This window comes from Poecile atricapillus, chromosome Z (assembly GCF_030490865.1).
Source record: "Poecile atricapillus isolate bPoeAtr1 chromosome Z, bPoeAtr1.hap1, whole genome shotgun sequence".
NCBI classification, from domain to species: domain Eukaryota; kingdom Metazoa; phylum Chordata; class Aves; order Passeriformes; family Paridae; genus Poecile; species Poecile atricapillus.
This window is the reverse complement of record NC_081289.1, coordinates 122,158,288-122,171,235: the sequence shown is the minus strand read 5'-3', so window position 1 is coordinate 122,171,235 and position 12,948 is coordinate 122,158,288. Positions and strand designations below refer to the sequence as shown.

General features: G+C 42.3%; 1 protein-coding gene across 9 annotated transcripts in view; it reads right to left on the bottom strand.

The window, feature by feature from the left end:
* Window positions 1-12,504, bottom strand: part of PDE8B (phosphodiesterase 8B) — a 72,658-nt gene extending 60,154 nt beyond the window's left edge. For 6 of the 9 annotated variants that reach the window (XM_058865229.1, XM_058865235.1, XM_058865230.1 and 3 more), the window contains exons 1-2: window positions 12,193-12,504; window positions 7,750-7,752 (exon numbers count right to left, since the gene is read on the bottom strand). In XM_058865229.1, the coding sequence (XP_058721212.1) occupies window positions 7,750-7,752; window positions 12,193-12,504 (315 nt within the window). The remainder of the gene's footprint in view (window positions 1-7,749; window positions 7,753-12,192) is intronic. The other 3 variants (XM_058865228.1, XM_058865236.1, XM_058865231.1) reach the window with 1 other exon arrangement.
* Window positions 12,505-12,948: the final 444 nt, after the last annotated feature.

Below are 12,948 nucleotides of genomic sequence, written 5' to 3'. Positions count from 1 at the left end.
TAACAGTTCAACCTCTAGCCAAGATGTGAAATACATCATCACAAAAACTAAAAAAAATAAAACAACACGTCAGTTACCAAACAAGGAGGAAGAGCAGCAAGCACTGCAATTCCATTTGGGCAGACACTGGGGCCTTTTTAGACCTGATCTACTTGTTCAAGGCCACCTACTTCTCCCTAACAATAGCAGCACAACTGAGGTGCTTATGCACCTGGTCAGGTCCCCTAATACACGAGTGGTTGTATCTCAACAAGAGCTGTAAGGTCGCAGTCCTATGCTTCCAGCCTCCGAAAGGAACACCACTGTGCTGTAGTTAGGCTGTAGTTCAGCCAGCTGCTGAAGCCTACATCCAACCTGACAGTGTGCATTTGGCAGCTGATGTTGCAGTGATCACTGGCACTCAAGCTTTAGTAACCTAAAGTTGGTTTAAAACTACTGTGGGTATCTCTATGGTAACATGCCTTCGGACCTCCGCACTGCAGCATGAAGTGAGGGTAGCAGTTCCAGACAGTGAGAAATTTTTCATCTGGATCCTCCCAGCTGATAGAAGACATTAATGTATTAGAAATAAAACCTTTTGAAGAAACAGTAAAACAGGTGAAATTTTTATCAAAATATAACCAGAATCTCAAATTGACTATAGTAAGTTCTAATTTACATGAAACATTTTTCCAGAATTTTGTCCTTGAAATATTTCTCTTGTTGAAGCAGAATTTTCAAGTACAGAGAAAATCCAATTCTCACTAACTTTCCATTAGCATACGAGTCAGTTGCTGAGTGAATTTTTAAGCAGGCAAGTAGAAAAAGTTTGAAAGGAGGTTAGAGAAGATGCACAGAAGGCTCTTCCCTGTTTCATGCTTAATCCTGTGATTATGGTCCTTTTTTGTGTCACACATTTATGCCATGATATTTTCCTGTCCATTGCATGCATATTGATAGCAAAAAAGAAGATACACCTACATTGTCAGATACTAATCAGTTTAGACAATACTTGGAAAAGACAAAAAACAGCTCTCCTTTGGAGTGAGGAAGAATGATAGAAGATATTTAGCAGCTGGTAAAAGCAGGCTGTGAACTGTGACCAGAAAGAACCAAGAAATCCACACATTTAAATGTATCCTACTTTGATTCAATTTTCAGAAATGGCAATACCTCTGCAACTGTTCAAAAGGGCAAGGAGCAGGGCAATAAAATGAATAAAATGTATTTTGGGAATAAAATCAACAAAAACTGCAGGAAAGATGCCAGCAGATGGCTCACACAACCTGCAGATTAAGAATACAGCAAGTGTATGTACAAACATACAAAAGAATCTCCAATTGTTCAAAGAAGGCAGACTATCATCTTCCTATGTGATCACTTCTTCAGTGATCCTATGCTGAAAGAACAGGTGAAAATAAAAATCCTGCGACAGGGAGAGTGGCAGATCAACTAAAGGACGGACTGCTGACATCTCCAAGTGATGCAAATCTTGTATGCTGCATCAATGCCCTACCACTACCTCCTTCACCCACCAAGAAATGTTGAACAGTTATCAGGGAGAGTTAGGAAGAAGCCATTTGGAGGAGCAGCACTGCACAGCCCAACTACAGCCAAAATAGCTGAGGGCTGTGCTGGAGGTATAACTCCTGCTCTTTTGATCCCTGTTAGCCCCTTAACCACAAGAGAATGTATTACAGCCCAGTCATTTATTTCTATTGAATTAAAAATGTGGGGAAATTTTCAGAAAATTTGAATAGCCTTTTGCCCACTGTCTATCTAAAATAAGCCAGATCATCATCTCACTGATGTCAGTGGAGTCTTTCCAGATGCAAGATTTGCATTCTAACCTATGGAGTGGTGACTTCTGAATTTGCACTACTGGACTATACGTATGCATTTCACATTTCTGCACTGGGGCTGGAAGTGCAAAATTCTATCAAGTTTTTATGTTTTATCATTAAACACTGTTCTGTACAGCAAACCTGTATTTTAAGCTCTTTCATTAGATTTTGAAATAAAATGCTTCTCTTTCTTCAGTGATAGGAAATGATACACAAAAAATTCAGACGATTTAGGGTTTTAAGATTAAGCCCTTTGATGGGCAATCGTCTGCATCGACCATGCAGGAAACCAGTATTCTCAGACAAGACTTCACCTGTGAGCCACAGAAATACAGTGTCATTTTTAGTTTTCAACTATCTTCAGGCCTGCAGATATTTGCAACTAAATGAAAAATAACCATAAAGTAAACATGAGAGGATGGCCTTAAAGGAGTTACTTCCAGCACAGCAGATTTTTCAAATCTAAGGTGAGGTCACAGATGTCGTATAGCTCCAAAAGGGAAAAAAATTTCTTCATCTAAAAATAGCCTCTTGTATAAATGCAGTGGAACCCATGAAAAAGATTCCCTTCTTTGAAGACAGTTCATTACTGAACTCTTTGAACTGAATGGATAAGTACATGGATAGACTCTAAGCCACTAAAATGCCAGAGGGCCAAAAGAGATCTATCTCTATGTGCATCAGCTGTTCTTGTTAATGTGTATCTGCGAACAGACACACATTCTGGTTGAGTGTAATACTCATCAGTCCCACTAGTTTTTCTGTTCTCAATAATTTTATATTTTACTTTCATACCTGAAAGAAAAGGTCTGACATCTGCACCACCAGGAGGCACAGAATCTAACCTAAAATGATGACATTCAAAATACATTGCATTTTAGATTTGCACAACTCTTGTCTTGAGTGTGAGCCTTAAATAAATCTATCAATATACATTGTTTTTCACCCACTAATGGTGTGAGGAAACAAAAATGCAGTTGTTTATCAGTCCAACCTCACCTGAAGGACTAGAGTAGTAAAAGCTCTGTCACACTGAAATGAAAAAAATCCCACCAAACAAAATGACAACATTTATAAAAAGTCACGTTTGAAAGAAAAAACTACCACTAAGGTTAAATTATTCCCATGCACCAGACTCACAGAGCTAACACACTGTGTGAATTCGCTCTTGATTGGGATGGCAATACAGGAGTGCATGCTGCCATTTAACAAAGTTATCACAGAAGTTATACTAAAACCAGTTATACCTGTAGTATCACCATATTAGAATAATTTTGATTCTTAGTGTTTACTCATTTTGTTTTGGTATGATTTTGTTGTTGTAATTTTGGTTTTGGGAAGAATACCTTTGGCTCCTCTTTTGTCAAAGCTTTCTTCAGAAAACAGGTGGTTAGTGATCTTCAGTTTGTCTACACAAATATTAGATACTTCTCTCTTGCTTTCAAATGTTTAATTACAAGATGTAGAAGGAGTCCTCTGCAATTGTGATGGGCTCATTAATAAAACGGAGATGAGCACAGACTATCAAGTGACTTCAGGCAGCAGTGGATACATTACTACAGTTTTGTACACAGAACATCACCTAGGCAATTCCTAGATACTGCTTGCAGCAGCACTGAATGGTAAGATTCATTTTTGTTGTGCAGCTATAAGATTTGGACAGAAATCTCTAGATTCAGACATCACATCTCCTCACGACACCTAATTGTCAAAGACATCCTGTGCCACCAAGAAAAGACTTTTATTTTCCCCCAAAACACCTCTCTACCCACATGCCCCTTAAGTGTCATTTGCTTTGGCATGTCTCTGCCCTGATCTCCTCCAGCCCATTAGACAGGACCCATCCACAACCACACCAGCTTAGGCCAGATTGAACACTTTTTTCCCACTTGAGCAGTGATACCTCACCTGCTTAGCCCATATCTTCACTTTACCCATCTCTTCTCTAATTATCCACCACACCGCCATAGTACTCCAGCTGACCTTTTCAATGTCTTTAGAACAAAGGTAGCCAAAGATTTCCCAGGTTTCCACCAGAACACTGTGGCTGCCATCCAGAGCTCCAAGGGGAAGAAGCGCTGTCCAGCAGCTGCAGACCAATACAATGTGGCCATGAGAATTAAAGAAATCTTAACTTTTTTGTCTTTCTATCCTAGTCTCCTTCACACTGCAATTTGAGATAAAATGAAGCAGCCTGAAACAAAGTAATGGCAAGTTGTTTGACCTGGGACTTACTGACTTCTTCCACGAGCCACAACACTCCTTGGAACATTAACACAGCCCCAAATATTTAACACATGTGAATGGACTAATTCTGAAATGTAATATTCAGACCCTTTCTGAAATCTTGTTTTTTCACACTATAATTGAACAGATGTTTAAGAAAGATTTGTCTTTGCGACAAGGAGGAAGTAGCGATTCATCAGGCAGGACTCTTTGGAATGCATGGATTTCAGGGAAGCAATCTTAAAAGCAAGAGAAAGAGAAACCCACAATAGCCAACAGGCCAGAAGAAGAGAACTCATGTGGGAGAACCTTTTAAGACTCTTTCAAAACAGAGACTTGAGCTTGGGTGTCTCTCCAGAAAACAGCTGAGTCATCACATTAACGCCTAATCTGGGGTCTCAGAAGAAATTTGGTTAACTTTGGAAAAGAACACACACAAAAAACTGAAGCCTCATTTTCTCTCTCCTTTTCTAAAAGAGGTTTCTTGGTTTTCTGGCTGGCACAATGGTTTGATAAATTGCACTTCATAATGGACACGATAACTGCAGGAGAACAATGGCCATTGACAACATTCAAGTCCACAGTGACCTCACACAGCCTTCCAAATCTGCAGCAGGGGAAGAGGAAAGCCTCTCTTACTGTCCTTGTGGCAAAATGGCTAACCTAAGAGCAAAGGAAAAGTTGACTGCTGGAAGCAGCTCCCAAGCTAACACCAGAGACCTCAAGTCCAATTCCACATTCATTTGCATTGATTTTTTTTTTTACTGACAGCACTGACAGGTATACCACCTGTAACTATATCACTACTTAATGAAAACATGCATACAACAAGATAAGAGTCAGACTTCACTCCTCCAAATACAAACAAATGAATTGTAATTAAATCTGACAGGCTGCAGCTCTGTATGCAAACTGGCTGTGAGCAGTTTCTCCCAGGCTTACAAACAGATGTTGAATAGCTTGATTTATAATACCCATATTGCTTCAAAACTCCATTCTGCCTATTCAATCAGTGGATGTTACTGACCCTACTGATAGTCTCTCAACTATCCATTATTCCCTTGGAATTCTTATTTAAAAGCGGTTTAATAATATCTGTACACACTTGGTTGCATTGTCTGTGAATTCAGTGTGCTGGAGTCCAGGTGTAGATCTTTGCAATTCCTGCTCCCTTCTTCCATGCCATGAAACCAATTGCGTTGGTCCAGTTTTCCCATCCTTTTGGAGCAAAAGCTCTTTTCAGATGCAGTCTGAATCCAGGGCAAAAGGTCAATGAATTTTAAATCTACACCAAAATTAGATAAGCATTTTCAAAGTGAATAACTCACATTATTAAGAGTTTAATATTGAGACAGTTTCTGAAGTAGCGCCATTTAGCTGAGGGGTTTCTCAGTATAAATCAGAACCCTACCCTTTCTATATTCAAGATCCAAAATATTTGGCAATGGATAGCTAAGTCAGAGATATACGGGGTAGAGATATAGAGAGATTTAAACTATTCTCCAGAGTACCTTGCTATTCAAAGAGTCAGAGGTAATACAAAGGAACAGCATGTCTCTAATGCATTTTGTTCTTTTACAGCTAACAACATGGGTGAGAAAGAGGTTTGTAAATGATTGGATGCTGAAGGATGGGGCTGTGGTTGACACAAATGACTGAAGTGAAAGGGAAAAATAAAGTTCACCAGGAAATGGAATAATGGTACTCCCAAGTGAAGAAAGTTATCTGGAGTAGACACTGCAATCAAAAAGTTGTACAGAATATTACCTTAGCTCAGAATTAATAATGTATCTTGGAAAGTGCTTCTTCCTCACATAGAGGGAAAGGTGACTCTAGCTTCATAAACCAATAGCACTGGTGTTTTGGGGGAGCTGTGGAAGCTCCTGCAGAATGAGCTCGTTCTACTTCATGGCCTGTGAGATTGCCCCAGAGAAGATGCCCTCAGAGAAACAAGGGGACAGCCAGGTGTTGTGTTGCTGCCCTGCAAGACTAGAAATGCACCTACTGATCTGTGCCAGAGGGAGACAGTACTACACAAGAGATTATCAGGTGGCAGTTGTTACTGTACGCTCATGCCCTCAAACACTTCAAACACACAGGCTGCTTTTCACAATGCCCTGTACTTTCATCTTGACATGAGTAAATGTGATTGTTGATTTCCTTAAGCTATTTAATCCCGGGTTTGACAAGACTCACCAAAAAGAGGTAAACTCTGCTGCACCGTAAAATACTTCACATGCTATTTTCTAGCAGCCACACAGGTACATCCAGTGTTCACTAAAGGCACTTTTAATAAAGTTACATTTACAGAAGATAAAATGTTCAAAGATTCACACCAAAACTCCTCAGAAGATAAAACCTCAGTCACAAATTGTGCATAGCAAACAGTAAAAGGTGGAAAACAGATGCTGCTAGTGGTCAGTTTAAAACCACTTGGTATTTTGGGCATTGAAAGCCAAAGTTCCAAAACAAATTTTTACTATAGGACCTAGAGGGGTCCTGGACCTGTTGAATTCCAATGATGAAATGATTGAGGCTTGTTGTCTTACAAGCTTTCAGCAATTCTCTTTTCTTATACATGTGTGTGTGCTCACACATATGCTCATTTTATATTTAGTGACATAAATGCATATTAGCCAGAGCACTTTCAGAAGTCCAGAATGTTGTTTGACTCTGTGTGAAGTCATCCATCAGGCTTCTCTTTGCCAGGTGGTTTAATATATTCTGAAGAAATGGTCTTATCTGTTCTGTAACAGTTCTCCTGTCTAGCACTGCTTAAGAGTATAACTACAGTGCTTTCTGAAGTTTACCTGCATCATTTGAAGGAGGAATGGAAAAGTCAGGTACAGAGCAGCAAAATTCCTTTTACTGCATTCGTTCAAGATGCCTGGACTTAGTTACAGTAGAGCATTTCTATATGGTAAGAGCTATTCAGGCCAGCACCTCTCAGAGAGCAGCTAGCCTAAATTAACAAGGTCCCGCACTATAACATATTTCAACACTTTTTAGCCTGCTCAATTTTTTTATGCCAACTCTGCATACCTCAGCTATGTTCAAGAGGTGTCTTATGTCTCAGGTGTTCTAATGAGTTGTGAAATGGATCTTCATCACACTAAGGTACAGATTTGGGAGGTTTATTTTCCAAGTTTACATCTGGCATGTTCCACATGCCAACAACTTACTAGCAGCCAGTTAAACCATAGTATGCTTCAAAAAAATCAGAAGTGCAAGAAGTACACTGGGTTTTCTTACACATGGTACTGCTTGAAAGACAACAGTATTTGAAATCAAGGCAATACTTATGACTTTATTTCTACAGGACCTATGGACCTGATGCAGTTCTCTCAGAGGCTGGATTTCTCCATGTTCTCCACTTTGTATTTGGCAGTTGCAGCCTTTGACTTATTCCCCCATATTAAAAAAAAAATAAAAATCTAAAAGCTAGGTCCTTGGCATTTTGAAGAGAAGGATATATCCCAACACTTCTACCTTGGAACTTAACACAGACCAACACTGGTAAGAGATACTGTCCTACTGTATTTTTGCTTATTTATGAGCTTTGCTTCTAATAATTATTTTGCTACAGAAAAGCCTGAAAACTGTCAAAACCTACTCCTCTTGTGACTGATCAAGAGAGGTTCATAAACAGGACTTTTTCTTTCACAAAGAATACAGCATAAGAAGAACCAAATCATTATACCTGCTGTTCTTGTAATTTCATGAAGAAAAAAAATGATAAAGCAATCAATGGAAGACTGCAAGTTATTTGGAGTTTTTTTTCCATCTAATATGTTAGCAACATGAGTTTTAAACATGAGTTGCTGTAAAGTTTCATTAATGCTGAAGCCTCAAGATATTCAAGAAAAGCAAAACTATTCATAACTTCTGGTTAAGATTTGGCCATAATTAAAAGATGTAAACATATATAAGGTAAGCATTTTTTTTTTACATTTTCAAACCCCCAAGGAAGTGTCCAAAAAACTGTTTTTTTCCTGCTTAACAGCTGGCACAGTTGCACTTCAGAACTAGTAATAACTGAGCAATGGGTCAAGCAACCATTATACAGTCAGCGTCTTCATAGTTATGCATCTGTGATGGAAGCTAAATGTCTTGTATCTTCATACAAAGCTGATGGAGAATTTGAGATACTAATGCTCTTTCTTTTCATTACACTGTTTGGGTTTGTTAAGGAAGGTACAAGGGGAAGGAATGTCTTTTTTTTTTTCAATGGAGTGCTTCTGCCCAAGTACCTTAACAATAGAGCATATGGCTGGGCATGAGAAACTGTAGGTCCTCTCTCAAACCAAGGTACAGATGCATTTTCTAATCCTTAAAAAGTCCACTTGAGATGCTTGTCAGGCAACTTGTAGATAATTGTTTATCAAGCTTTCAAGATCAAAAGAAACTCACCCACCCACCAAAACTGTTGAATGGTTACAGTGTGAACGGGATGGGACCAACACATCTCAATGCTCTGAACAGTTCAGAACTTTGCATTAAGGAAAGGAGAAGAAAACAATAAAAACCTGTCTTTTGTAACACTGACCTCATACCAAATGAATACAGATTAAATAAACTTTGAAAGTAAGGTGTAGATAAGCCTTATATTTCAAGTGACACGGTATAATTTTTTTGTTTGTTTGGCTTTTATTTTATCTTTATTTGAACTGAATAGAGTTGAAATTATTACAGGTTGATTTATTTTAATGCTAGTTTCATGGCATAGTGTAGATGAGTTTTAAAATATTGTATAAAGCCAGGATCAAATGTAAGTAGTGCAATATTTAATTGTATAAACAACTAAAGAACAAAATGAAGATACTCCAAGCAATATGGTTTAAGTGGTTTGAGCAGTTACACAACTGGAAATTATTTTAATATATAATAGTGCTAACAGCCATTTGACCAGTATATTGGTTTTGCCCCTAATACACTCAGATGAGATTTTGTGGTGTTTTAACCCCAGATGGCAACTAAGCCCCAGGCAGCTGCTCACTCACTCCACCACCCACAGGATGGGGAGAGAATCTGAAGAGTAAAAGTAAAATAACTCAGGAATTTTGACACTTTAACAAGTAAAGGAAGAGGCGCACATATGAGCAAAGCAAAACAAGGAATTAAGTCACCACTTCCCACGGACAGGCAGGTGTAAAGCCATCCGCAGGAGAGCAGGGCATGTGCTGTGGCTACTTGGGAAGACAAACACCATCACTCCAAATGTCCCCCTCCTTCCTCCTTCTTTCCCTCAGTGTGATGCCACACAGTATTGAATATCCAATACAGCTCACACATGCAACCAAGCATTACAGCAGCTGAAACATGACATAACATTTTTCTTCACTTTTGAGCATTTATAGAAATAAGTCTTGTTATCATATACTACTGCAGAAGCATGTTTCCACACTTTTCCACTTCTTGTAATCTATCAAGTATACTATACTATTTTGCCTTTATGGTAGTTCTGTAACAATCCAACCCTGTTTTAGTCAATACTTTAATGCGATGTACAAAATCATGCCAGGACCGGCAGTAAGAATGGCAGCCCTAATTTAATTTAAAATAATAAAAAACCCCAAACAGATCTTAATTCTTATAAGAGTGGAAATATCTATACTATATAATTGAAACAGTTGTTAAATAACTTAAAAAATCTGAGACACCTAACAAACTTGAAATTTTTAAAAAGAAGCGAAGCTACCAAAAATAATCACTGAACCACAGAATCATTTAGGTTGGAAAAGATTGGATGTGGCACTTTGTGGCATGCTCTCCGTGGTAGAGTGGTGATCGGTCAAAGATTGGATCTTGGATGTCTTTTCACAGAATCACAGAATTAATTAGGTTGGAAAAGACTTTTGAGATCATCAAACTTATGACATAACATCACCTTGTCAACTAGACCATGGCACTAAGTGCTACATCCAGTCATTTCTTGAACAACTCCAGGGATGGTGACTTTATCACTTTCCTGGGCAGTCCTTTCCAACGCTTGACAATCCTTTATGTGAAGAAATTCTTCCTGATGTCTTGCCTGAACTTCCACTGGAGCAGTTTGAGGCTGTTTCCTCTCATCCTGTCTCCTGCTGCTTGAGAAAAGATACCAACCTCCACTTGGCTACACTCTGTTCAGGCAGTTGTACAGTACAGGAAGGTCCCCTCTGAGCTTCCTTTTCTCCAGTCTGCACAGTCCCAGCCCCCTCAGCTGTTCTTCACAGGACTTGTGCTCCCAACCCTTCACCAGCTCTGTTTCCCTTCCCTGAACTTCCTCCAGCCTCTCAATGTCTTGTAGTGAAGAGCCCAGAGCTGAACACAGCACTCGAGGTGTGGCCTCACCAGTGCCCAGGACAGGGGGACAATCCCTGCCCTGCTCCTGCTGGCCACACCATTGCTGATCCAGGCCAGGATGCCATTGGCCTTCTTGGCCACCTGGGCACAGCCTGGCTCATGTTCAGCTGCTGCCACCAGCACCCCAGGTCCTTTCCAGCCACTCTGCCCCAGCCTGTGGAGCTGCCTGGGGTTGTTGAGACCCAAGCGCAGGACCCAGCTCTGGGCCTTGTTGAACCCAAAACATTACAATACCAATCAGGAAGTTCAAAAACATCTGAAATACATTCAGTTTAAATAATTAGAAAGTTGGCAAATATATTTGTTTGTAACAGCACATAATGTAAAAACATATAATAAAATACTCTAAACAAACCCTTTTTTCAAATTCTTTAATTTATTTTTTAATTCTCAACTTAAAACAATTGTGAAAGTGTTTTGATTTTGCTCTCCTTTGCATTAAAAAAGAAATTATGATTTATCTTAAGAATTACACTCTGACAAGTAAAAAAAAAAAATAAATGAATCTACAAATCCAAGAAATACAATAATTGCTTTACTCCAGTCATGCTTTAATTTTGTCCCAGTTGGTGATGCACATTCTTCAACTGAATGAGTAAAGCAATCAATGTGACTACAGACAATTCTACAAATTTCTCAGCATTTGAACTAACAAATTGACATTGGGCTGTGGGAGAGTTTGGGGATTTTTCTGTGGTTTCTCCCATTTGTGTTTTCCTTAAGGTGACTACTGAATTTGCAAATTATTAAAGAATATTTTATAACTTCAGAATTTCTTACTGATATTCTAATAAAATACAAGGATTACTTCGTGACATGATATTCTGCTTTCTTAGTACAACAGAAAAGTAATCTAAGGAGCTGCTAGGACCATGACACTGGCCTGTTTTGGTTTTTTTTTAATTAATAAACTTTGGAGGAGGACAACAAAGCAAAATTTAATTTCTAAAAAGGCTTTCAGGGAAGTTCATGAAAAACCTACTCTGATATTTTAAAAAACCAACAAACAAACAAACCTCACGGAAAAAAAAATCCAGCGCAGTGATCTCTTTTCAAGTGCTAAACTTAAGTGAAGACGTTGACAGGCAGGTTGCAGCAGTGCCTGTCTCAGCCACTGAGAGGGGGACCCAAGCCTTCCAGGTACCCTACAGACACAGCCCGCGCCGCTCCTCCAGGAGCATCTCCACAGCCCAACACCAGCAAGGTGCACTGACATACGTGTGCAGATCACGGCGGTTCGGTTCTCAGCCGAACATCCACGCCTAGCAGCAACAGCTCATTTTAACCAGATATGGCGGGAAGAAAAAGGGGTGAAGTAAAGCCAGCAGCAAGTATGGGCTTATTGCAGTTGAGAATTACTCGGAGGGGAGATTCTATTCCGCCTCTCTCAGAGGCTCCCACTCTCTGCCATCAGTCACAGAGCTCGAAACAAACCCTTTCCCCGCTCGCTGGGTATGCGTGACCGAACCCAGCACAGGGTGCCCCGGAGCCTCGCCAAGGCTGTGGGCTCGGGGCGGAGAGAGGCGGAGAGCCCGAGGGGCCCGGCGGCTGCTACTCCCCCCCGGCGAGCTCCAGGCGAGGCGGCCCCCCCGCAGCAGTGCCAGCCCGGCCCGGCCCGGCCGCCGCAGCTGCGGTGAGTCAGTGGGCACCAGGGCACCGCTCCTGCCAGCTGCATCCCGCCCGCCGAGCATCCTCCGGCGGGGGAGGCGCTGGCTCCGCGCACCGTCCTCCCTCTGCCGCGGCCGGCGGGGACCCGCACCAGCACAGCCGGAGATCCCTCCGGAGCGGGGACGCTTACCTTGCCGCTGGAGCTGCTGGTCTGGGTCTCCGCCTCGACGCTGCAGCAGTGGGGCGTCCTGGACCGGGCGGAGGCGCCGCCGGACTCCCTGCGCTCCTTGCGGCGGGGGCCGGCGGAGGGCGGCGGCTGCCGGCTCTGGTAGGCGAGGACGGAGGGGATGGAGTCGGCCGCGTCTGTCTTAACGAAGAGGCCGTGCAGGGTGGTGGTGCCCTGCGAGATCGTGGTGGTCTGGTGCGGGGAGTTGGACTCCTCCGAGTCCCGGCAGTATATCACACCGCTATGCGAGACGTGGATGCTGGGTGCGCAGCCCATCCCTTCCCTTCCCAGCCACCCCGCCCCGCTGCACCGCCGCTCCGCTCCGCTCCGCTCCGCTCCCACCTGCCGCCCGCCCGCCGGGGCTGCGGGGCCGCCGCCCCTGCGCCGCGCGCCCCGCGCCGCCGGCACCGGCGCCTCCCCCCGCCGCTGGCGCTGCCCCGGCCACTCCCGCCCCTGCGGCGCCTCCCCGTCACCCCCACCAGCTCCCCGCGCTGCCTCCGGGGTCCCCAGACCTGCTAAGCCCCTTCCCCTCCTCGGCAGCGTCTTAGGAAGCGCCTGCGACCACCGGGCTGTGCCCGCCTGGGGTGGGGGGAAGCGGAGGAGGATATAAGGAAAAGAGTGAGAAGAAGGATCATTATCGGTGGTGCGGCCCCATGGCGAGCCATGCAGGTCTGCTTTCAAGCCTCGCGTATGGACAACATTACAAACACGCGCACACAT